The following is a 27,746-nucleotide window of genomic DNA, read 5'->3' on the forward strand; positions in this document are numbered from 1 at the left end:
AAGTACATTCAGGTTAAAATAAATATTCGCAATTACAGTGAAAAGGCATTTATATCTGTGCTAGTCGTGCAGCCTCAACAACTGCTTCAGAAGAGGTGAGTAACAGCAGCTCCTGATATAATGACAACAATGACACTGGTTATGACACCTATGATAAGCTCAGGCACTACCATACAAGGAAGTCCAACAGCCATATCTTTTGTCAGCTTATTATTTCCATGGCGTATGTACCTGTCTTTGTCTGTAAATGCTGCTCATTACTATTAAAGGAAAAATGGTTTCTAATCACAAACCCCATCAATGATAGGTGTGCATCATGACATACACCACCTGGGTTAAAATATATCTATGGTTTATCAGATAGGAACCCTTCTTAATAAGCACATGTCCCTAAAAGAATAAGTTCAGTAGAAGAAGCTTGTGTTCCCTTATATAGCCTCTCAAATCTAATTACGAATAATTCAGCGATTACTTTGTTTCTCTCAGCTCCCGCCTACTCGCGTGCATTAGAAGGGAAAAAAACAGCTGGACTCGAGAAATGTAACACCTTCTAACTCATGTTTAAAACTATAAACCAGTACAAATATAACAATTACCACAATAAGCCACCATGTTCTGAACAGACAGATTACATAACAAACACTAACAAAAAACTATTTGCATTTTGGAACATAAAACAGCAAACTTAAACTACTTAGTCCAGCACTCGGGACTAGGCAGGCATGATGGGAAATGTAGGCCAACTATGGCATTTTACACTGCTTGAATTAGCCTAGCTGCTAGCAGAGTTAGTTAGTTAGTTAGTTTCCTTACTCATAGCTCTTCTACTCTTACTTGGTTTAACATTTAGTCACTTCATCTCCTGACAGAACAACAACACTGTTCAATTTCAGCCTACATGCACGTCTTTTCAGCTCAACATTGATGAATCAGAGCAGCTGATATTGGTAGAGAGCGCAACAAGCTTGTGGACTACTGAGTGTCGTCTCTCAGCTCTGCACACACAAGCTCCGCCTCCGCCCTCGCTGACACCCATGGGTGACAAAGAGCGATCAGAGGGGAGAGAAAGGAGAGAGGGGGAAAAAAGAGAGGAGAGAAACAAGAGTGACAGTATATGACAAGAAAAACGTATTTTTGTAGATTACAGCACACTTGTAATGCACTGCAGAAGAATTTATGTTTTGTTCTTGTAATGATTATGTACTGAGGTGGGTCACACAGATACGGATATTGAAAAGATGCAGCTTTTTATACTGTACACTGTTTTTGTTTGTTACTAGATTTGTTTGACCCTTTTTCCTCCAAATGTGCTGTGGTCACATCCTCTGTATTGTAGTTCTTGTCACTGCTAACTCCAGTGTTGTCCAGGGGAATATATGGACAGCCACATGCCTCCTGTTACACACATGGTGTTGTCAGCTGCTACTTCTCACCAGAAGTTTCTTTGGCATGTTGGAAATGTTGACAACAGTTGACATGTCAACATGTTGTCGCTAGTGCAATGACATGATTCCTTACGGAATTTTTGATGTAGTTTAAGAACGAGCCAAATTGACAATTTTGTGAAGAAAGAAGTGACTTTTTCTGCCCTTTAGTTTATGTCACTGCTACATATTAGAAGCTAAAATTTCCCCCTGCTATCAAAAAGCAAACGTCAAGTAAGAACTACTGTATATAGTCCTAGGCCACATCCTGTTAAACTCAATAACCTGCCTCAGTGCAAGGCCAGGCCGAGGCCCCGGGCTTTCCCCTCCTACACACTGCCAGCTTTTCCAGGGCCAGGAAACAAGTCACCCTGTCCTCCCACTTACCCCAAACACCCACATATGTACACAAACACACACCTCAAATGACCTCATCATCTCACCCATAACGTTTCTGTCATCTCTTGCTTATTTTCTCCCAGTCTTTTAAGCTCCGTCCCCACTTGTTTCCCATCCCGTCTCTGTCACCTTTTCTCCCTGCTCTTTCAGCCTCTCATCGTGTGTTTATCCTAGTTTTGTTTTCCCACAGAATTCTGCGGCAGGAAGATGATCTATTTAACCCAGCACTTACTTTTCACCAATATTAATCTGCATGTAGTTCAACATCTTAAATGAGGACCAAAATGGCATTATATTACAAACACCAGTATGCACCAAATGATAAGTAAATGTACACATAAATCAATGCCTACTATTGTACCCTGCAGTGTTTACTGGCCGAGGTAAATAAAAATTTAAAAGCATTTTAAGTGTAACACTTTACCGACTGGGCCTTTTTCCAACATCTCTATTATTCTGTTAGGGCTGGGACAATACACCTATCTCCCAACATGTATTGTCATTCGATATTACAATTTACTTTGATTTTTGTTAACTTTTTTAACACTAAACCATGGGACAAGTTGAATCATACACTTCTAGGGACTTTTACTTTGGAAAATATCTAAATTAATACAGTCAAAATGTTTGATTTTCAGCATGTATGTAGTCAGAGATGCCCTGAAGTCAAATACTGTATATTTGTCATTGTCAGGCATTATTTATAAAAATTTTTTTCCAGCAACCCAAAAATCAAAGAAAGACTTTTCCCTCACAAATGAGTGGTATTTTCTTTTTAAGTTATAAGGGACATGAAATGTTTTATACTTCTAGTGAATATAATCTTATTTCAATACATGTATTTTGTATATACAGTTATCACCTTTATTTTGAAAACTGGACATAGTCACACGTGTATACTTCCGCTAACTTCGCCAAGTCTGTCGCTAGCTCTGTTCTCTTTATACATTCATGGTCAGCTCCATCAGGGCTGTTTGAATGCATTTTTAACATAAATGTCAGTATATAGGTGCGCTACAGTTGTAGCGTCGGCTGATTTGAACACGGAGATGAGAGTGGCGGCTGGCTTGACCGCACATTACCGCAATACGATACCGTTACCTGTCCATGACAGAGTTAGCGTGCAGCTTTAGCCATCATGTCTAGCTCTGCTTTTCATGGTAACGTGTGAAACCCAAAGTGTTTCCATACTTTACTGTATGTGTAGTGTTTACCACTTTGGATTTAAAATGTGAGGACGCAGGTCGTATCCTTCGGCGTTTTCTACTTTTTTGTTTCTGCTGGCTGCTGTTTGTTTTGGTTTTTGACAAATACGGATTGGATATGACGTCACGTTACTCAGACTACAACAGTAAAAGCGATAACTTCCTTCCACCCCCGCATAGACACAAATGAAGCAAATATGTTGATTCTGTCATTTTAAAAAAATTGATTTCAAAATCGTAAAAAAAGAAAGAAAATCACGATACATAGGTGAATACATTTTTTCCCCATCCCTACATTCTTTATGGCTGTAAATGCTGCCTGAGCTTGAAAATGTTGCTGTGACAACAGTACGATGGGGGTGTGTGAGTCAAATCACAATCACGAATCTGAGGGCTATAAATGCTAATAAAATGCCATGGCTCTTGTTTGTAACATAGGTAATGCAAAATGAGAGTGTAACCTAGCATAACCCTGTCAGTGTGACGAGCAGTTCCACTGAAAGCTGCATTCTTATCTGTCAATTTCTGTGACGTGTGTATGTGGATGGGTTGGTGGGATAGAGGGTTATTAAACCACACACTACCCCACACTTCTGATCAGCTGAGTAAAACAACCCCCACCCCAGGCTCTCTCCTCTAGGGTCAGCTGTTTGACCTTGTTCATGCAGTCAACAGAGCCTGATTGATGGCCTGTGTGTGTGTTAGTGTGTGTGTCTTTTCATTTGGTGTGTCTGGGGCCTGGAATTGAAAAGCCACCACTGGTGTCTCCCTTTCTGTCTGGATTATGTTATGCCAAGCTGTCTGCATGTCCTACATCCCTGACATATCTGTTGGGCTGTGACTTTAATAGAACAGCTCGAAGCTTTTTCCTTTTCTTGAAGCAGACACTGAATTTTTGGCAAGACCGGTAGCAGTTAGAGCCCTTTTGAATTCAGTATTAAACTGATTTTCTGTGTTGTGTAATAGTTAAGCACACCAAGTGTTTTGAGGACAGTAAAAGCCATCTCTGTATCCCAAAGTGACTCTCAAAGACATGCAGACATAAATCAGCTTATCCTGTCACAGCGCTTTGATCAAGGAGCCAATTTGTCAAAAAGCCATTGTATTTTTATGGGTACACATGGAAAGTTTCACATCTTGTTTTGGACCCTTTAGTCAAACAACCTCCAGCCAAAAAATACATTCAAACACTTTGAAAAGTCCTTCACAGACAACTACAAGTCTAGAGAACTGCTCACCAGCTGTTCCACTGACCACAAAGAGCTCCACTCAGGACCCCTGCCAAGCCAAAACTGACAATATTATTTAAATCTGTTTTCTACTGAAACTTTAATGAGTTTGTTCCTAAAACCCAGGTTGCCTCTTCTTGACAGCTGTGCTGAAATTAAATTAGCAAATGTTTTGAGGGGATGTTCTGAGAAATAATAAAAGAGATTATCAATTTTCATTGTATTTACATTTTTATAGTTGAGGGGTCAAAAGAGAAATACAGAGTCTAGCCTATCCTCAACCAAAAAAGCAAATCATAGTGACATAGCAAGTCCAGCAACCTCCTGACAGGCAAGCCTTCATGTCGCGCCAAGTCTGAGTAAAGCAAGCCAGGGACTGCTAGCTGCTTACAAGCCTCCTGGAATTTTCCAGTGTTTTCATATGTTCTGGAAAATAAAAGGATGCCATGTCAAGTGTCCCAGCTAGCAGCCGAATGACGGAGCTGGTTCAAAGAACTGTTCTGCTAGTTGTGTGTGTAGGAGAGCCTGAAACTTGCACTGGGCTGACTACTAGGAACTAACAAGACTCTACGATCCACATGGTGCTGCCAGCAAATAAATCTATCTGGCAAATTCAGATTCTTAGTCCAGCAAAGAAGGACAAGCACAGTTAAACAAGTGAAAAGTAGCACAAGTTGAGAAAATAATAAGAGAACAGAGGAAAGAGAGAACAGCAGTGAGAGAGATTTCATCTGTTATGTATTTGGGGCAGTGCCAAGAGGAAGTGTCACCCACACACGGGTGCCTTGAGGATGAGTTGGCATGCGCAGAGGCATGTCTCAATAGTTTAAACCTACACCTTGAACTGAAAAAAAAAGACTAAAAAGAGCTGATATGAATCCCAAACATATGTTGGGCCTCTGAAAAGGATTTGTGATTGTGAAACAAAGATAACACAAGGAAAAAAGAACATGAAAAATGACTCACCTAGTCTCATCTACGTGTGTGTTTTTTTGTGTGTGATAAGCAAATTGCATGTGTGAGCCTGCGTCCTCGACGTTGAGAAAAGTGGATGTGAGGGGAGTGTTGACGCAAGATGACGTCTCAGTTAGGGAGAAATTTCAACATACCAAACAGCACTTGCAACAGTGGGCAAACGCTGTCATTTGTTACAGTCACATGCAACGTGGCCTTGAGAATAACTGAGAATATTATTCAATTCTGAGTGAAACAATTTGACTGTGTCAACTGGTCATAATTTTAAAGAACACTAGTTACATATGGTTAATAAGATTATATTATCTATAGAGGACAAAAACAGAAACTCATGCAGATGTTTTTACCTCTGCGAGCTCATGCTCTAATAGGGACCTGTTAAGAGTCTTGAGTACATTAGTACTCTGAAATTAACTTTTTTACTATAGTCTGAAGTCTACTCGCTCTATTGTGGGAGACCAATACTAGATGACAAGAGTGCTTGAAGTTGTATGAAACCAAACATCTGAAGTGTATATTCATAGGTTCTTGTATTACCTCAAATACCCTTGCTCTCTATTTGTCACACATACCCACCCACACGTTCACACACCTGCGGTCAGTGGAATACTATCACGCTGTGACTCAAGATGGTGGGCTTGCTGCCCGTAAGTGGCTTATTTGGTTCTTAGCCAAGGATCAACTGCAAACTGGGGAGGGCATTTACTCTTTTACAACCAAGAGCTTGGACACCAGCCACTCTCACTATTATGATTAGTTGACTAAACTTCCCACGTCATGACAGTTGCGTTCTGGCTGACAGACAAACTTAGGGGGCATTTACATGCCGCGTTTTTTCACACTCAAACTGTAGATGCACGGCAGGTACGCTCAAACGTGGGAACGATGCGAGGGCGATGCCGCCGCCGCCACGCGCAAGCGTTTCCAAACACCTATTTTTCAGGGCATGATGGCTGCACACAGAGATGAAAATAGTTCAACAGCACAGCGCATGTCATGTGACGAGGAACAATCAATCACAGCCTGCAGGTATCTTGTCTTTCTTCCATAAATATCAGTCTATGGTTAATATGGAGGAGAAGTTAATTATTTTAGTGCAGGACTATCCTGAGCTTTACCATCTGTCCCACGGACTGTTTTACTTGCTTCACCCTTTCTGTCCAAAAACATTACAACATCCAGTTGAGAGGTGAGCCAAACTGACAGAGAAATCTAGCAGTAATGTTACTGTGAGGGATTTAGGATGCTGGGAATGCATTTATCTTTCTTTTGTTTGTATTTAGTTTAGTCATTGAGGCTTCCTGCTAAATTTCCGCAACTTCATCATCATTGTTGTCATCGCAGCACGCATGTTTTGGTTGCTTAGTAACGGCAGGCGCGGATGAAAGGATGAAAGCGGCACGGCTGGCGTTTTCTACACATTTTTAAACTCAACATGTGAACGACCCCTTACAAAGTTTTTATCCTGATTATCCTGCGAACCATCTCAAGTTAAAAGAATCCTCTAAAAAAAACAGTTACAATCAATATTGACTGGATGCGTTTCACACTTTGGGGGAGAAAGGGCTTCAATATTAATTCAATCCGGTAAGAGACACAGTGGTCCAAAAAGATTTTCATCACACAAGTCAAACAGAGTAGTGTAACATCCCACCGAGAAGGCACTTAGTGGGTTGTGAACAACTAAACAACAAATTAGCTCTACAGAAGACTTGACTTGTTTTAAACAAATGTACTGAACACTTCTATGACCACCTTATGACGCACACTATAAGATCCCCTGAACCTTGATTTCTTTCTTTCACATTTTTTATCCTTTTTAATAGCTAAAAATATAGAGACAGACAAGAACAAAGGCAGAGAGAGAGAGAGATGGGTATGACATGCAACAAATGTCCCTGGCTGAAATCAAACTGGGAAGCTTTTGATTTCATAGTCTTAACCTTTACAGGTTAATAGTTCTTGTTGGTGAAATTTCAAAAACATACCCAACTGATTATTCTTTGAAATTCTAAACTCAAGTCAAATGGGAAAATGACAACAATAAAGCATTAAGGCCTGTTAAGGGAAATTTTCACATTTTGCCACCACTACAGGCGACCACTGATGCATAAAAACTGAAATAACTTGTTAACAGTAAAACTAGATGATCCGTAAACATGTACTGTGCCATCTTCATCCTATTGCAGCAGCTGACTGCTTTCTGAATACTGTCAGACCTGATAGATTTAGTGAGTATCCTGCATGAATTGTTTTTAACGACCAGCAATAACTAGCTAGGATATCACCCTGTTATGTTGTCTTTTCACCTACTGTAGCATCACCCTGAGTTATTCCTATGATAATTGGCACTGATGTGTGATAGATTTACCAGAATGCTCATGAAATAGGTTTAATTATTGCTGACATAGTTAGGTATTGGTTAAGAGGATATGCAAGATAAGCAAGGCGACAACCTCTAATTTCTCTTTGCAGCATAAGACACCTGCATTTCTGGCATCAATGCTCTATTTTCTCGCTCCCCCATTCTCTCCACCACCACTCATCATCAGTCCAACCCCCCATGCTCTCACTCATCCTCAGCATCATTGTTTATTCATTTCCCGTAAGCTGCACGCCTAGGTCATGCTTGAGGTTTTAGTGTAATGCCAGGAAGCTGACAACATGTGCCCACCAAGAGGCTGCCGTGCTGCATCCCTGGTCTTAAGCGATAGGTTTCTAAAGGTCTATCTTAAAACAGAAGTCAGGAAATGTGCACTAAAAAGATTGAGAAAAATAAGAAGAAGTAAAAGAAAGCCCACTAACTCAGACTGATGAAGCATCAGATTAGCCTCAGATAAACTTTGGAGAACATTTTTTGTATGGAAACGGGACTGGATTTTGTCCCCCAAGTGCATTAGGAAGGTATCTCTAAATATCCAGTATGAACAGGAGGGATGAAACCTCTTTCAATGTTATTATGGGCATCAGGCTTTTTAAAAAGAAATTAGGGCCGAACATTTAAAAAAAAAAAAAAATCTAAATCAAGATTATTTTGACTGATATTACAATTGTGATATGATTTGCGATATTAGAGAGTATGATCATTTTTACATCATTATTCTCATTTTCATTAAAAAAACATATAGAAATGATTATAGTGTTATTTTTGCGGGGATATGTACCAAACAAAGATGTTTTAATAAGTCTGTAGAATATGATGTGTAGGCCAGGACAGCTCTGCAGCACCACAGTATTTAATTAAAATGGTATTTTGACACACATTTTGCCTTTAACAATTAGTGCGTACCCTGTGATTTGAAAATTGCAGTCGGTCATATTGCGATTTCCATAAAATTTTGATTCATTGTGCAGCCCTAAAAGAATTTTCTGAGAAAAATTGTGAACCTATCCTTAAAGGGTGTAGAATTTGTGACATAAGGTAATAAGTACACACTGATAATGATATTGATGTATGGATACCGTGTACACATGTTGTGGACAGAGACCTGCCAGTCATGTCAGGGAGAAACTAAGCTAATGTCAAACACAACAACGAATAAACTGTCCGACTTCGGCCTGCTGTGTACTTTTTTCATCTATGTAAACTTTGTTTAGCGCATACACTACTTATATATATCCTTTATTTAATCAGGTAAAAAACTCATTGAGATTAAAATCTCTTTTCCAAGAGTGACCTGGTTTCAAGATAGTTTTGAAACCACTGATTGTTCAATTTCTCAGGTTTCTGTGAATTAAAAAAATGCTGATGTGGCGAGATTAGCCAATCAACTTAATCAGAAATTCAGTGGAAAGGGGCTGAGCAAGCCTGAAGTTTAGTTTACTAGCACAAAGGAAGGGATAAAAAACAGAAGTATATAACAACAAACAACACCGATTGAGCAAGAGAGGTAAGAAACCCCAGATGGCTTATAGTAAAAAACCTCCCCTCCAGGTTTAACAATTTATCCTGATACTAGCCTCGCACCAATAAAAGACATTAAACTGATCTGAACTACATTTCCACTAAAGCTATGTAGTCTACTGAACTACAAATAAAAAAAACCCGATGCAGTTCTTTTTATAGTGCAGTCAAACAATGGCCATATTTAATAGCCATCCAGTAAACAGACAAGAGTGCTATTTAGCCTGACAAGATATCAGGTTCTCGCACTTACTGGAAGACAGCAAGGAGTGAGGCAGACAATCATTTGTCATAGTTCCTGGCTGGGAATAAGAGTCTCAAAGGCGCACAGGGTGGCTGACCGGCAACTCTGGCCTGCCAGCAACAAAATTCACAGCCTGAAATGCTGATGGACTAACTTGGGTAAACCTGGGTTACCTTCTTTGGCATTTTCTCTTTCAATAAACAGATTAGTGTTGTGTGCAGATAATAAAGAAGGAGACTAAATTACTGTTTTAAAGAGGATTTAAGCCTGGTCCTACTCTAAAACAAAGTGCAATGGATATTTCTATTACAAATGTTCTTAGTCTAGCTTGTGGCTCAGTCTTTCTCCAGGAAACCAGCCTTTGTAGGTTTTGACATTATGCAGTTTAGGTCTGTATAACATTTCAATAAAGTGTAATATTATTTTAATAACAACAGATCAATTCCAACAGAGGCCAAACTCTAAACAGAAAATACAGAGTAAAGAAAAATCCCCGGCCTGCCCCCATTAGTGTTCTGATAATAAGGAAGTATTTTCAAAATTCACTCAAGGAAGTTAAAAATAAAAACACAGTCATAAATGGGTAATGAAGTGCTTAGCAATCATATCTAGAAGTAGATTGAAAATAAAAATAAAACTCTTCACACAAGCAGCTTTCAGTTTGTCACATTTCCTTATCTAACGGTTTTCAGTTACTGACCGTGACATAAAAAATAAAAGAGTTTTCAACAAAATAACAGCAAGTCTTAAAACAACAGACTTGATATAATATATACAAAAAAAGAAGCAAACAGTACCAGTACCTTGGGAAGCGGTCGTCCCAGCTGTGAATACAATTTAGTCCAGAGCTGCATGAGAGACATGGGTCCAAACGCTGCAGTATGGGAGGGGGGTAAAATACACACACTCATCCACTCCTGCTTCACCTTGAATTCCTGAATGCGACAGCCTCTTCCATGTGTAGCTCAAAGTGTTGGTATTCACCTTACAGCTGGTGCCCTTCCACCAAACAGTGGACTCTCACTAGCCCTTTCACAGTTCCTCTCTGGCTCAACACACACATCTGCCTCTACCGCAGGTACGCTCTGGGCAACAAACTGACACATACACACTCTGCTCCTCTCACAAACACGTCTAAAACATGCTTCCTGCTTCACCAGGGACAGTCAGGTATTTGCATAGGACGGCTTAGTCATAGTGATTGTGGACTAGTTCCTCAGAGCTCAAAAAGGTGGTTGGAGAGTGAGTGAGAGAGCAAGGGAGGGGAGGGGAGAGGTGGGGAGAAGAGGGAGGGAGGAGGGAGGAGCTTTCAGGAAATGATGCTTTTGTTGGTAAGTGACTAGAGTTACTGGCAGTCGGGCCCATTTTACTGTACATGGTGTAACTCAACCGCATTTGTAGTGTAAACAGTATTGCGCTGTGGACCTGGCCGCTCCTCACACCCCGCTGCTTACCGCTATGTTTAATGGGCCTGGACCACTATTTAATGATTATTATATTTAGAGACAGACTCGCTGCCTGGCTGCCTGTCTTTCTTCATACTCTGCTTTTTGTCTTTCTAGTTGTCTGCACAGGCTCAATTTCAAGGCTGCTGTTCAAGTAATGATTACTGATTAATATAATGCTTTTTAGTCTAGAGGTGTAAAAGCTAGAAGGAAGTGTTGTCTCATTATTCGGAGCAGTGTGCCACTTCTGAGAATGGGGTTTCCAGCAGAATTAAATTGTCAGTTAGCCTGTCAAAACAGGTCCCTAATAATTCAGCTCACAAAACAGACAGCTTAAGTAAGAAGGAGGCAGCTGAAGTGGTCAGATCAAGTGCAGGCTGCAAATTTGCATATCCACAGTGTCTTCCAGGCGTTCTATCTGTGCTTCATCATAAATGGTCATTCCCACTTACTTACTGGAATTGGGGCCGTGATTGTTGAAAAAAAAATATTCTGGGAATCTGGTGGCAAGTGGATTATTTCGACAAATTCAAGATGCTGATCAAAGACAGTGTCGTAACATTTACACGTTAACTGTTTAAGAGCCAGTCACGAATGAAGAAAATGTGGTATTTCAAAACAGAAATAATGTGATTTATCTCCTTCATGAATGGACTAGAGGAGTCCATTTGCACACCCAGCTTCCAGGAATAGGTGATATCATGTCAGCAATGGTTAAGGTACTGTAATGTCCATCTCTGCTGGACTGAAGGGGAGTCAGACTCCCAGAGACGGAGCGGCGCCTGTCCATGGTGTCATCATGGTATGAGTGGGAATCCTCTTAATAATATGTGTGAGTGTGTGTGTGTGCGCGGTGTGTGTGTGTGTGTGTGTGTGTGTGTATGTGTGTGGGTTAGTGGTGCATAGAGGGTCAATGGGGAGGAATTAATCATTGATGAGCTTCTTTTGACTTCTCAAACACACCTCATTGCATCACAGCCTAAAGAAGGTATGATCCATGCCTGTTTTCACAGACAACACATAACATAGAGTTGGCGTGCAGACACTGTGACATGCAGTCTCATCGTCTCATGCACATATGCACTTCTGCTGTTTTGCAAAATCCTGGTGATGATTGTAATGTGGCTGCTTGAGACCACATATGAGCAGAATTTGTTATCGTTTAGATTTTGGTCATTCTGATTTAATTTCTTATTCTCATATGGTTCTCATTGATTCCTGGTTTCAGACGCATCAGTTCATCCTGGGTTGTTATGATTATAACGTGTTATGATAAATGTTACACGTGCAGCAGGAAATGCTTTGCCCTGTTAGATGAACTTCCTCTGTTGCATGAAATTGTTTTTGCACTATATTTTCCTGTATCACTAAGATCTTTCGTAAGTGCTAGCATAGTGTAATGTAAACACTAAACATGTGCACTGACACAATGCGTAATCGGCAATGTAAACAAAGGTGCAGTAGGTCTAAACTTTGCTTTAGGAATTAGAGGAACTGCAGTTATTTGTTTAAAAAACAGGCTAAATAGAGGTTGAACCATCCAAAGCTACTCTAAAACTAAAGTGGATCAGGTGGAGCACACACACTCCCCAAAGAAAACAGTGCAACTATTAACAACTCTTTAAATTAACCTTTAACTTCCTCCTTCAAACTAGGCCATTGAAATGAAGTGCTGGAGCACCTTAGAAGGAAGTAACTGAGAAATACCAACTGATTTATATCATGATTGGCTTGCCGCAAGAAATAAGTCTAGAAAAACAAGATGATCTTCTTATGAAGTAATCTAATTATAGCAACTGCATATTTTTTTAAGAAATATTTCCTTGTAATTCAGCATGGCACATTTAGTATCTTAAGAAGCAATTGGATTCTGAAGAGAATTTTAAGTTTATTGTGTTTGAACTATTCTTGTCAGTGCAAAATAAGGATGTAATAATTATAGATCAGCTATAAAGTCTGTGGAGTTGCAAAAGTTCAAAAGTAAATGCATGAAAGTAACCCTGGAATCAGTGGGTGTTATGCTCTGTGGTTAGCATTTTTAACCAAGTTTGAGACTAATTGTATTTTTGCAATGGAAGTTCCTGTTCTTATTATGCCCACATGGGTTCCCTGGGGTTCTCCCACTTTAAATACATATACAGTATGTTAGGGATATTGTCTCGCCTTTGACAAAGGTACTGACCTTAAATCTCTAGCTGGTCTATTGTACCCCTTGCTACTACTTACAGTTAGGAATAGGGCTGGGAGGCTTATATCCCGATTCAACACTATCACAATACTTGGGTGCCGATTGGATATGGATTGGGTTTTTCAAAGTATTTCCATACTTTACTGTACCCCACTTTTTCCCCCTAGTTAGGATGGGTAAATGGCTGAAGACACGTTCAGGATTTGGGGTGTGACAAAATTAGCAAGATCTGTAAAAGCAGACTTAATGCATATCAACTCTTCCTAGAAGTGCACCGCGCACACGAGTGTGAATGTGTAATAGTGAGAAGAACCGCATAGAGAAAGAACGAGAGTATGTAGTAACAGACTAACACTGTGAGTATCCCTAAACGTGCCTTAGTGCGTGTACACGTGTACATACAGTTACAGTACATATAGAGAATACAGTATGTGTGTTAATCTGTGCGCTTGCAAAGTGCTGTTCACTCTTTGAGGTTAGCCAGAGTGGTTAGTGAATGAGCTCTGCTTTTTTGTCTTCCAGTAAGTCTTGTTTTCAGTCTGATGCTCTGCATAAAAGTTCACAGGCTTTAGATCCACAAATGACCCAAGCTAAGACAGGTGTGCACATTCTCTGAATGAGTTTTAAGATTCAACTTCTTTGAAAGCACAGTACAAGGGGTCTGCCATTATTTTTTGTACAGAATAAAGGTTAATGTAGATCAGTAAATATGATTAAGCCTCAATTTGGTTTTGTCAGAGTTTCCACTGTTTATCTTAATTCCACTGTGCCCAAGCTGAGTGTTTTGATAATACTTTATTTTAGGGGGTCATTAGTTTCCCAGTAACTCCCAAGAAAGGGTTTAATGTGTGACTGCTATTTTTGGGGAAGTTTCCTGGAGAGGACTGTGCAATTTGGTGCCAAAATATCAAATGATCCATAACTGTATGCTGTAAATTTTATTCATAAAGCCATAATCTAGATCCATTTAATCTGTAAAATATCTACAAAATAGAAAATAAATAACATACAAATAGCTAGATGAATGTATGTCATTCACTTAAATTAGTGGATTATTTATTTATGATGTGTATGAATTACTTGCAATGTCATCTACTACATTATCATAGATTTGATGCCATAAGGGAAAAAAAAATATAGGATCATCAGTGGAAGTTTCTATTGTGACATAACTGGGACATTTTCTGGTGCCATTGAAGCACAATTCAATTGTCCAAATCAAATAGATGTTACTAAAAATGTGAGGCGCCAACTTCATCCACATCATTGTCTAGTGGCCACGTATTCCATTTCAGTTATCAGCTAGTGACATACTGTAATTGACTGATAATCTAAGAAGGATATCAAGTCTCAAATGGGAGTCTATTAATTCTAATACAAACACAAACATCTAGAGATAGATATCCTGTCCACATGTTCCAACAGTGTGCTTCCTTACAATATGAGGATATTCCAACAGAGCTCTGGTGAACTGCATAAACAAACTGTAACACTGCTGGAAGCCGTGCAAACCGACAGAGATTTCACTAATGACTCCACAGCTGTAAGTGAAACAGGGAAATGGCTGAGACAAAGATGGCGGTCACCTGACGAACTAAACAATCACCTCAACTATTCCACCCAGTCACACATGCCGGAACGTTTTCTGTCACGTCATGGTTCAATAGTGCGAGGAAGACAAGATATCCTGCTTTCTGATAGAAGGGGAAAAAAAAAGGCCATGGTGGGAAATAAAGTGGGGGGTGAAAAAGGGGTCTGAGTGTGAGGTGGTGGATTAGTCATGATGACCCCGTGACTTACATTTTCTCTGCATGCCTCACATGGTAGGGAGTGTCCAAAAACCAGAAAGAACAGCTGAGAAAGCACAACACAAGCACAAAACGTCCCTCTCTGTCTCACTCAGGCATCATAACATTCCACGTCTCCACTGCCGGGAAACCAAACTTGCTGCTCGTGAACGCAACAACGATGAAGGAGTTCATTTAAACTTAACTACACTGTGAGGCCATACGTTTCTAAATATGTAGACAGACGAGTAGATCCAACTGGGATCACATAATCATGAACCCTCTTAACTGCGTGTAAGGAAGAAAGCTATAGCCAGACGGGCTAAAACAGGCACATGGAAAACAAGTAGGGAAACCCCACTTGAATCACAAAATCCATGCCAGCACCACAACGCACGTGATGAGGATGACACATCACTTTCTTGTATATAAAAGCCTTCATGCATGTCCTTTGTTCTTGAAATCCCCACAGTTTAAAATACATTTTCATTTAACTTTTCTTCTTTTTCCCACAGAACCATCTCACTCATCCACACACCTTGACACAAACATGAAGTGAAACTTGTGTGTAGATTTTGTGTCTATGTGTAATAATAACTGTTGCTTATTGTAAACCACAGAATATGTTACCAGAGATTTCTGGGAATTTGTTTTCTACTAAGGGGGTTAATAAAAGGAAACAAAATCAGCAAATACATACAAGTCTAATATAGCCTCAAAATGGACATAAAAAGCTTACAAACCACTAATATCAGATGGAAATATCCTATGACTTTTTAAAGGGGACATATTATGCTCATTTTCAGGTTCATACTTGTATTTTGGGTTTCTACTAGAACATGTTTACATGCTTTAATGTTCAGAAAAACATTATTGTTCTCATACTGTCTGTTTCAATAAACCTGTATTCACCTTCCGCCTGAAACACTCCGTTTTAGCGCCCGTCTCTTTAAAACCCCCTCCTGAAAAAGCCCAGTCTGCTCCGATTGGCTTGCAAGAAAAATATGGTGCATCTTTGCAAAGGTAGTTCTCAAGCCAAAGAACAAATATCGCCCAGAAGTGAAAGTCAGCAGAAAAGACATTTTGGACTGAATGCGACTACCGGACAGCAGTTAAACGTCCGCCTGAAAAGTGCTATGCAATAGTAAAACAAAATTATTTCTATTCTGTTGTCATATTCTACCGAAATGGCCTGTGTTGAACAATAAAATGTTATAAATATAATACATTTTCAGTCCAAAATGGCGGAGGATTTGTTGTCAAAAAAACACCGGAGCCTAATGAGCCTGCATGTGACATAGGAAGGGGAACCAAATCTGAATGACTTATTGAATCACATGTTTTCTGATCTAGACATCACACAAAAAAACTGACTGGGTTGTCTTATTTCACATTTTGTGAGTTGGTAAGCACTCCATATACCCAAATGTATGAAAACAAGCAGTGAAAATGTGAGTTTTCAAGATATGTCCTCTTTAATGGAAGTGACCCTTGACACTTGAATGAGTGAACACTCCTATCCACAACTTGCAAGCGTTTCTGTGCCGGCCACATTATAATGTGCACCTGTAAGGATCTAACTTAATTTGGCAAGACCTTGCTTAACATCAAATAAACTGTCAAATGTAACCTTAAGCTTTTATCAAACCCTCAGGCTGGAAGTCTCCAGAGAGACAAAAAAACTCTACTGAGCTGCAGCACACAGCAGTTTAGGAAAAACACACCCCTCAATGCCAAACTGGCTCATTTATAGTAGTATGAGGTTTGTCTTACAAATGGTATTCCCTTGTGCATTAGAATGAATTTATTGCATTGTAGTCTTGTGAATGCTGCATTACATGTATTAAATAATAAAGCAACCTGCAAGAAAAACTATAATTTTTTTCATCATTTGTCACAGCCTTCTTTTTTGCTCCATATTCGCTGGGTTTCATTATCATGTGCATATTAATAGAAAATAAACTCAACCCTCCGCTTTGAAAAAGAAATACATAAGACGACATAAAATCCAGGTCAACAGCAGTTTAAACCGATACCATAAAACATCTGTATTATTCAGTGAAAAGCCTTAAAAACGCATATCAGGTTAAGAAATGCCTTTTCCCTTGCCGTTGCTGTCACACCACACCGCATCCCTTATTATTTACTGCTTTGGCCTCATGTTGAACCAAGAGAAACCCAGATAGATGTGCCCTCTCTACTGTCAGACAGGCTAATCATACTGCAAGTCTGCTTGGTAACCCATGACTGCCCTTCTTTAAAACTCATCATCATAGCATATTTTCTAATATGGTTCCATAATGGCGCTCATCAGCTCAACCCAAATAGGCCTCAGATTAGAAACTCACTGGCCTGTGTTATTACAATTGGCTCCTATTCATATGATTCTAACTATAAAGGAATTGGCTGGACGGACACACAAGTGCACAGAAATAGAAAATGCAAATGATGGATAGTAATCATCTTGAATGGTGAGGTAAATAAATGAGTGAGTTGAAGCATACAGCTTTACAATTACGCATCCTGAAATGAATGTCCTAGTCTTATAGCTGTATCTCCCCAGGTTGGGGATAATCCCACTCAAATGATTCACTTAAAAAATAACTTTCAGGTGACATATCACACTTTGTGTACTCATTTCAAGCATGACTGAACATTACAAAGAGATTCTGGGTTTACCTAACAGTGATTTCTGAAGATGCAGAGCGGAAGTGGAGAATGACGTTAAATTACAGTGTCTTATTAATGACATGCCTTGACAGGAATGGGGCAGGTACTGCTGCAGTCGTCTAGACAACACTAGCCTTTAATCAGGCTGCTCTATGGTAAACTAAGCAGAGCTGAATACACATGGAGCACAGGATGAAAGAAGTGGGTGGGAGGCACGGTTCTTGCCTCTGATAAGCAAGTCAGAGAGGGACAGATGGGAGAAAAAATAGAAAAACTAGAATCTAAGGCCCTGTTCAGACCTGGCATTAACATGCGTCCTGAGTGATGATCGGATCACAAGTGGACAGCTTTAAATACATCTGTCCACACCTGGCATTAGAATGCGTCTCCGCATGCGTCTTGAGTGACCACTTGTGATCCAACCTCGCTTCCCTGCTCTATATGCAAATAAACACGTAGTAAATACATGGCTAATACAGCAGATGTTGTGACGTAATATTACATGAATGTCAGTAGTAATATCCTACATATTTGTGAATTCAGGTACATTTTATTAACATCAAAATATACGGTTATTATACCGGCGGTCCCGGGTACCTCCATGCCACCGGCACTGCAGCCTTTGCCAGGCAACAGCGGGGCACAGAGCTTCAGAGAGCCGGAGATGAGAGAGAGCGAGCGAGCAGGCGGGCATAAGCCACGTGCAAAGCACTGGAACAAAAACACATCTCAGAAAGTATGATAATAATGCACTTCCCGTGCTTAGTCTGTAGATTATGTAGCCTATAAATAAGATATATTTTAATAAAATACTGTTGTACCGACAGAATATAGTAGAGCAAAGAGGCTGTTTCCATGCTGCGAGGCAGACAAGTGCTTGCGTCTGTCTGGCTATTCACATGAGGAGCGCAGTGAGACCCGTTGAGTAGGCGGTCCCTAATGTGGCTCAGGACACATTCACGTACACACTTCTAAAAGAATGTGATCATATGTGGCCCAGACCACTTCTGAATGTGGTAAGAGCGCTCAGATCTCAATGCGTCTTGAGTGCATTCACACCTGTGCTTGGAGCTGTCCACTTGTGATCCGATCACTCAGGACGTATGTTAATACCAGGTCTGAACAGGGCCTAACAGTGTTTTCATAATGGCTCTTGTAAGCACTTTAATTTGTCAGGTTCAACAGATATATGAAACAAACCTGGGGGAAGTCTCCATTCCTAGGGAGGTTGAGGCTGGAAAAGTCCACGTCAGGGAATCCCGAGTACATGTCCATGGGCACATCCGGAGTGGTGGTGGTAGTGCTGCTGTTCAAGTGGTATTGCCTAGAGGGTGGAAAAGAGATTTAGTTTGTTTCACAGCTAATTCTCCAAGTCACACTGACACTTGCTGTTTTCTTCACCCTCATACAGTCACACACATTTACACCTGTCAAGTACAACCAGAGCCTTGAGTTGAGCACTGAAAAGCATCTTGTGTGATCAAGTGGTCGAGCGTCACAGTCAGAACAGAGGATGAGGTTTTTTTTAACCTAGTACTGTAATACTTACTGATCTAAAACTATTCTACTGCGTCATGGTGTTATCAGCAATTCCAACACGTCACACAGACCTAACGGGTGAATACACTTTCAGTTTTGTTTGTTGACGACGGTCTGAAAATGTAATTATGGAATGGACTGATGCCAGTGGAGTGAAGCAATATACTCTTGTCTTTCTAAATCAAAGTGTCTAAGAATCCAGGTGTTCAAATCCAACAACTTCAACTGTCAAAGATACAAGAGGGATAATAGAAACACATATATCACGTCAGACAGGCAGACAGAGTTAGAGGGAGAGAGGGAGAGGGCGAGGGAGAGGGAGAGGGAGAGAGAGAGAGAGAGAAAGAATGGAGGACAGGAACAGCTCCTACCCGCTGTGAGGATCCAAGGATCAACTATCATTATTACCAACCGTTCTCACCTCAGCCCAATGTTAAGATCCGACACCTTGTATTCCCAACATGAGATATTTTCAGTTTCTTGCTGAGTACAAGTCATCATAAAGTAACCACCAACTTCGCTGAAAGTGGTGGACATTCACTCAAAATGAAAGCAAAACTAAACCTGTGTTAAGGTGGAACTGTAACCTCCCATGTTCCTCTCATCCAATCATGTGGCAGGGCTCAGGCTCAGAGGGACTGAGCTTGGCCAAAGCTATTCACAGGATTTGGCTCTGGGTCCTCAAGCACGGGCCAGAGATCAGTGAGACTGATTGATTTAAGTTCAAAACACACCGAGAGGATGAAAAAGGCAGCCTTTAGACAGTCAATAGAAGCAGGTCTATGAAAACATGGTTCCTGTGATTTTTTTGTTGAATTCTCCAAACAACATCCAGCAAAATTTGATATTTAACCGTGTCCATGTTTCAAATGTTCTATTTTTGGTGAGAATCTGTTTTCAAAATTCAGCATCATCTTTTAGATAACCATAAATATCACTGGGTTGAGATGAAAACAACATTTTTTCATTGGGACATGTAGACAACTGAGAAGAAGTGCTGCTGGGACTTTGTGGTAGTCACATACAGGTGCTCTTTGGATCTTTCGGGTGTACTGTGCTTATTCAGTCTTGTGAAAGGCTCATTGCATGGGTAGATTATGATCTAAAAAAACTGCAAGTCTCCTTCAAAAATGATCTAAGGCACACTGTAGGGTTTGTACAAAATTTAAATGCGTTTATTTTACATGGTAACAATTGTTTAAAATGACCAACGTGTTGCGACTGACATAGGTCTTCATCAGGGTTATTGTTGAGGTTTTTACACATAATAAAGGAATAGTGATCATAAATGTACAAATGTTTGGGAAAACTCCAACTTTTGGGGGGATTTTTGCTATGGTTCTGCTTTCTGCAAGCAAATAAGAACCTTTATATACTTTACACATCGCTTTACAAACTGTTACACCTCTGTGCTTATGTATAAATATATATACACAGTATAAATACATATTTATTACTTCTCTATACATACTACATTCCTGTTTACACCTCTGTATATATATTTTTAGTACTTCTCATTACATACTACATTCCTCTTTACACCTCTATGTACATATATTACTTCTCAATATGCATATTCAGTACATACTTCATCCCGTTTACATTCAGTTTTCCCATCTGAAATACTGTCTCCCAATAAATTACAAAATTACATTTACATTATCATTTTATATTTACTTACGTTTATATTTAAGCCTTATAATTTAACTTCACTATTTTATGCCTTAGATTATCATTTTGCTTTTGCCTTTACTTGTGTCATCTCCCCTTTTATATATACATATTATAATATATGTACATATTTTATGAGTAATCTTGAAGGAACCTACAACCAAAGATTTTTATTGCCAATGACTGCTTTGCTGGAATTGACAAATATGAAAACCGTGAACCTTGAAGTTAAATGAGACAATGGAATTGAAAAACGCCAGATTAACTATTGTAATCATGATGAGCGGTGAACATAAATTCAAAGGCATGAGGTTGTATAGAAACATCATAGCGCTGAGAATGGTAACAATCATCCACACTGGAAATCCCCTTCCTGTCCTTTCATCCAACAGTGATATGACAGCGATATTATTACAGCAGAAGTCTTGGCAGGATGACATTAGCTGCTTTCCAACAACACAAAGCCGGTTTGGGGCTCCCAGCCAAAGGATCTGATTGACTTACTGTTTGTGTCCATGGAGCCTTCCCATACTACGCAGCCTGTAGCTGTGTACAGATCATCTGTTGAACCGTGTCATTGTTTCACAATCACTTTGAGAGGCTAAAAACATACTAGCCAGGCATATAACAATGTCATTTTACTTTAAAAACATTTTACAAAGGTCTGCTTTATTTCTTCATAATAAGTTCATAATAAGGGGACTTAAAGTGTTGCAACCACTTTATGATTCATACATTATAATGTAGGCCAGTCATAAAGTTTTATCTTGCGGGTTCATCGGAAGTACTGTTCTTCAAAACACACTTAACGTGCAATTAACCAACATCCTTTCAACACATCAACTGCAGTAGAACTTGCAATAACATGGAAAATAAAGCTCAAATTGAAAAGAAAAATAATTCTTTATACCTTATATTAGCAGGTATAATGCATAAATGTAGGTCTTGAACAAGTACTGTTAAGACAAAGACAGACATACCCTAATAGATCAAAATTCCACCCAAAACCACAACTTTTATGATAAGGAGAATAACGGAAAGAGCACTGTGTTAGTGCTTTTGTGGGTTAAGAAAAAATAAGAATTACCCCATGTATGCAACACACTGCATGTTCCACTGCTTTTTTAAATTTTTTTTACTAAGTTTGTGTTTTAGAGTTCAGATCTAGATTAATTGCGGTTTTAAAGGCCATTAACTCCCATAGTTTAACTCAAACTGTTAAAATTACGATTTAGAAATGAGCAACAAAGAAGTAAAAAAAAATTGAGCCACTGACCGCTCATTGCATTTTCAAATAATATATATAGACTTATAGCTACCATGTCCTTGTATTCAAGTAAGCAGGAGGACTATTCCAATTTTTCTGTAATTTAAACAGACCTAAAAAGTAGTCATTAAAAGACAAAGGTTCAGTAAATTGTGAGGAAACACGCCCATCAGATTGACAAACATATATTGCCGCTTCCACAGAAATACATGTTTATCAAAGATTTAACCGGACACTCAGACTATACAGTAAACAATGACATCCTACAATAACCAACTACTAAGATTCCTAGGAAGAACTCTTCCTTACAGCCAACACAATCTCTCTATGCCATCAACAGTGTGAAGTAAGTGAACTTTGACTCATAGCACTGGGAAACACTTCAGTCTGGCTGCAGACAGTAACAACAGTGAATAACGGAGAACGGGCAGGCAGCAGTTCAAGCCAAATTTTGGAGTAAAGCTGCATACCATACCATACCATACCACACCACACCACACTACACCAGATAACACACCAAATAAGGCCTTGCGGAGATTAGAACAGGGTTGTGCGGTGGTGTGGGAGTGTCACTTAAATGGCCTATTTGAGTGACACACATTCGATTGACCCATTTGATTTGAATGGCCCATTGATCGCTGGTTATGTGATTGGCCACCGCAGCATGACGTCAGGTTGCGTTTCTCCAAAAGTTGATTCCGTTTCAACTTTTTCTGCATCCCCTGCGATCCCTTAACCTGCCCGTCAGATGGTTTGTTTCACAGAACCATCTGAGAAGCCGTCATTAGAAACTGTTTGGAAAACGGAAGGTACTTTCAAAAATACTTGGCATGTGATTGGATGAACCATCTGTCAATCAAACTAACGAAAGCGAAACTAACAGGACGCTGATTGGTCCGTTGTCTGGAGAGCCGGACACAAGCGCATTACTTGGAGCCTGACAAAATTTTCGTGTGACATTTGATGCTGCGATTCTCGCGTGATCTCATGACAATGTTAGAATCCAGCTGCCGTGCAAGATTAGCGGTCCCCACCACCGCGGCCCAAACGCACAACCCACATTCAAATGAATGGTGGCTTGACGTCTTGAAAAACGCCTGATTTTGTGTGAACGCAGCCTAAGGATATCAAAAAGCTCAACTCGATTCATGGTCGAGGTGCGACAAAAAGAAAATGGTTAAACGACAGAAGCGCTGATGTTTTTTCTGACAATTTTTTTTTAAATGTAGTCTATAATAGAGAAGGAAATGATGTTCACTATCAAGTAATATAACGTAGTTCTTATTCACAGAACAATGTAAACCTTAAATACTGCACACAATGTTTGCAGTATTTTCATGATTGATAACTTAAGAGTTGGTCATAGACAATCAGAAATAAACAAGACATAAAAATAGAAGCAGATTTCTGGTCTGTTTGCTGTAAACAAACACCCAGACTCAGCTGTACGGGACAGACCTAACCATACTACCACAAACTGTCACTGTTGTTTGAAAAAAAGATTCAAAACAGAATAAGAACAGGAAAACTCAACCTATTTTAGTTCATTAACATAATAAACAGTGCAGAGCTTTTTACTGAATTACACCATTTTTCAGGTGTGTACAATGTGGTCTTTAAGTAGTAGAGATTGCGAATATGAGGGTGAACTGCTGACGTTCAGCTTTGAGCGTGTTTGAGGATGTTGACATCCAGACCAGGAGACACCAGGAGAAGGATTGGTAGGAGCGAATGGTCTCGAGGGAGTTAGTAATGAAGAGAGAAGTTTTAATTGATCTACATTTTTTCATGTAACTGTAGGTCAATTTCCAACACGCCTGCAGTGGAAACTGTACAGAATAATCAATCATAACCGCCAAGTTTGATGTTCACATAAGCACGGAAGTTTCTGTGGTTATTTTCCAACAGTTTGGTGCTGGTTCCACAAAATTTAACCAGTGGATCCGCTGCGCGTGATTGTGGCTTTGACAGTGCACATCATCAATTAGAGCAAATACATGCTGCCTTCAGATGGTCGGAAAGAGAGTCACTAGGGTAAAAGAAAGGTCATCAGCGAGCGATACTAGCGGTTAGTGGATAATGGATGACAGAAGGTGTCACAATCACTCATCAATCTTTCTGTGTCACTGACATTAACGTCATAATTAAAATAAAACTGTAGCCTAGTTTTTCCTGCGTTGTCAGCTGGTTGAGGAACATAGATCGAAAGTGGAAAGATAAGCAAAATATTAATAAAAGGGGTTTGTGTTATTTTACAGAGGATTATGGGTGTTAAAATCATATGGAATTAACAATATATCAGTCTTGGAACAAGAATATCAAGTGACCCCATGTGAGGTCTTAACCCCAAGTTGGGAAAAAACGCCTTGTATCATGCAACACAGAACAGCGACATGGCGCCAAGTGATACCCATATGGAAAAGAACCAACACCACTTTGACACAGTCCCAACAAAAACTGATCAGTTTTTATAATAAATAACATCTTTCAGAAGGCTAGTGTATTGGATTGCATTATGTTGCACAGGAGTTGCTGCTGTTATGACATCGATGCTCTGTAAACTCCAGTGTTGTGACCTATAATAAGACCTGTTCCTGTTCTGCTAACTCTACATAGTCTCAGTGACATTTTTGTCACTACTTCTGAGAATAGTTTCTGCTGTGCAGAGGTGAGTGAGTCAGTCAGTGCATCAATCAGTGCAAGCAGAGCAATGGCCCATTCACATTTTTCCTTACTGGTGATCTATTCACTCCTCTGCTTGTTCTCAAAGGCCATGCGAGAAGACAATAACAGGCTTTAAAGTTCAATCAATTGCATCATGAATGTATAGTGCAAGTCAGTTGTACTGAGCAGCAGCTTGTAGATCATGGAGGAAAAGGAGGAGCATCATGTGAAAAAGAACCTGGCTGAATATCAGAAATACTGAACAACAGGACTAGGAAGAGATGCTAAAGCTGGAGCTTTAAACTGTCTGTCCTGTTTACTTGGGTGAAGTGAGAGCAGAGATGAAAAACTACTGAAGTGCTGCAACAAAAATGATTACAGAGAGTGACCTCCTGATTAGAGTCATGGTTCTTTCTTAACGAACATGTCTGGTCGCTCTGGGACAAAACATTTACTGACAAGAGAATTATGCTGAATTAACACCTTTTCAAACCATTGCTCTTGCTAGATGAGGACCTTTATGACCCACTAATGAAGCCACAAGATGATATTCAGTCACACTGATCTTGTTTAAAACCACAGACACATCATGATTTTGATCATGACATGTATGTATTGTAAGATGGAGAGTGAGATTAGGGACTTGTAAAACCAGCTTGTTGTAAAAAAAATTCTGCTTTGAGTGAGCCTGAAAACCACAGACCGTGCTCTCACGTCATCTGCTGCTTGAACTTTCAAAGAAACGCTGCACGGACAGCAAGAACAAAACAAAACACCACTACTACTTGAACAAACACTTCCTGAGTTCTGTTTAGTATGACACGGGTTTAGTGATGACTAAATCCAAGTCATTTTAGAAGTTTGGACTCGTTGGTCTTTAAAACAAGAAGTCCTTACTGTATGCAGATATACTAACCCACACAAATCTCAAATTTAATCCACACATCCATTTGTGTATGCTTTGGTAAAAACAATACCGTGACACTGATAGTTATCATGGTAGGGCTTTCTGGCACAAGAAAAGAAACCTGTATCACAAGTGTGATATGTGGTTCAGAGTTACTGCCAAGCATGAATGCAGACACGCTTACAGAAAACCCACATATGACCGATTCATATGAATCTGCTATAACAGTAAATACCTGTTCTTGGCTGTTCTCAGACACTGCTACACACAAGAACTACATGACAGTAGTTTCAGTTTAGTCTGTCTCTTTTGCTTACATATTTTGTGCTCTCTGGTCTTGCTTTATCTCTAGTCATGGAGTCGCTGACATGTCGTTTAAAAGGAACTGTATGTAACTTTTTTACATGTATAACTAGTTTTTATTGCCAATGTGTGAACATCGATCACGTTCAGTCTTGTGTGTGTCCTTAGTGCGAGCACAAGCGTAACCAACAGGACGCTGACTGTCGTTGACTTAACTGCCACAGGTGTCACTGTTAAAAAGCAATTTCTGATTCTTACATTGAGTTTCAATGTCAATAACATTAAATTAAACATCCATCTTAATAAACACACCCATTCACAGAAGCTAAACGGAAGCTGTGTAAGAAAATGCATGTGGACTAATTCAGATAGATGGCTCAGGTGAATCTTTCAGCTGCATTGATAGTGTATTGGACTGTGATCGCTGTCGAAACGTATTTGAGTGCACAGCAATCCTGTGGCTCGACGGATGCAATGTATACACAGACAAGGTCTGCAGTAGCTGCTTCTGCTTTGTTGACGTGCTGCTTGTGATCAATGGCTGGTGTAGAGGTGTAAGGTGTTGCACAGCCTTTGAATTACACACGAACACACACGTAGGAGGAAAGAGACAAACATCTCTCATTTAGCGGCGAGGTCATTAAAACAGAGCGGAGTTGCTAGATGTTGAGATTAACCCCCCTAGTAAGGCTGTCACAGCAGGCCACTCGCTACAGGAAATGAAGGAGGTCTGATAAAAGAGACCATCCCCTATGACGTGAACTGGTGGTGTAGTGTCAGGTTAAAAGTGGTGTACTGGCCTGATTGTGTTAGGTCACTTCAGGTGTCACGAATGGAATAATAGGATCCAATAATATCTAATAATTCATAATAAATCATGAGAAGTGTCTGAAACACGTTAGACCCTGTTCAAACACTTTACAGCATTTCATAAAAAGGATAAAACTTTGACCTTTAGGGTTAGCACAAAATTACAGTGGAGAGCATCACATTAATAACTGAACACAAATATAGCCCCAAATTTACATAATTAAGAGTGAAGCAGCATCACTCACATTCCAGTTCAAGCACTGACGCACAGTTAGACGTCTATTTCTGAATCTAAATATATAGTGTGTTTGTTTGCCATGTGGATGTGGCTGTCTCTCACACAATAATACATTAGTCAAATACTGTATGAACACATCATTAGCAAAACATTCATAAGACACCCTCAACACAAACTAATCACTCATAATAATTGCATATAACTGTGTAATACTTTAGAGTCCCAGGGCATTTTGTTAGCTCTTGTCTGAAACTCCTGTCGGTAGTTATTGCCCAATTTCAATATTCTCAGCTACCATTAAGGTATTTTCAAACGTGTTTGTGAGTTTGTATTCACTTACTGGTTTCCAGATTGCATAGGGCAGTGTATGCTGTATCCAGCCTGCTGAGAGTAGGATCCCCAGGAACCAGAGGAGGCATATATTGAACTCTAAAACAGAACAAAATGAAAATATGTCATGAAAAAAACATTGAAATATAACACTGTACATCTTAAAAAACATAAACATCTCTTATATCTATATCAGTTTGAGTGTTTGTTACACTCGGAATATTTTCACTGCTCTACCTTCCCGTCAGACTGCCCTTTTCGATGGGGAAGTAATGCAGTTACCTTTGCTCTCTTCAAAGCCACAAGACTCCTTTGACAAATACAGTAATTTTCCCCCACAGAACCGCTGCCTCGATCGGTTAATTTGTTTGTGTTATTGTGTGACTTTTTTACAAAGTTAGTTTGGATTCATTGGAATCACCAAAGTCACACAATAACACACAACACAGACTAACTGATCGGGGCAACGGTAGACCAGCAACTCCCTTGTTCTGCGAGGTAAAATCACTGTTTGTCAAAGGAGTCTGGTGGCTTTGAGGAGAGCATA

General features: G+C 39.7%; 1 protein-coding gene across 4 annotated transcripts in view; it reads right to left on the reverse strand.

Annotated features, from left to right (window-relative positions):
* The window catches only part of si:ch73-63e15.2 (protein strawberry notch homolog 2), an 82,467-nt gene that overhangs the window by 31,670 nt on the left and 23,051 nt on the right, over positions 1 to 27,746 (reverse strand). For 2 of the 4 annotated variants that reach the window (XM_037768900.1, XM_037768897.1), the window contains exons 3-4: positions 27,210 to 27,298; positions 18,671 to 18,794 (exon numbers count right to left, since the gene is read on the reverse strand). In XM_037768900.1, the coding sequence (XP_037624828.1) occupies positions 18,671 to 18,794; positions 27,210 to 27,298 (213 nt within the window). Of the gene's footprint in view, positions 1 to 10,183; positions 10,613 to 18,670; positions 18,795 to 19,430; positions 19,548 to 27,209; positions 27,299 to 27,746 lie in introns of those variants that run through there. The other 2 variants (XM_037768898.1, XM_037768901.1) reach the window with 2 other exon arrangements.

The sequence above is a fragment of the Sebastes umbrosus genome, chromosome 5 (assembly GCF_015220745.1).
Source record: "Sebastes umbrosus isolate fSebUmb1 chromosome 5, fSebUmb1.pri, whole genome shotgun sequence".
Lineage (NCBI taxonomy): Eukaryota > Metazoa > Chordata > Actinopteri > Perciformes > Sebastidae > Sebastes > Sebastes umbrosus.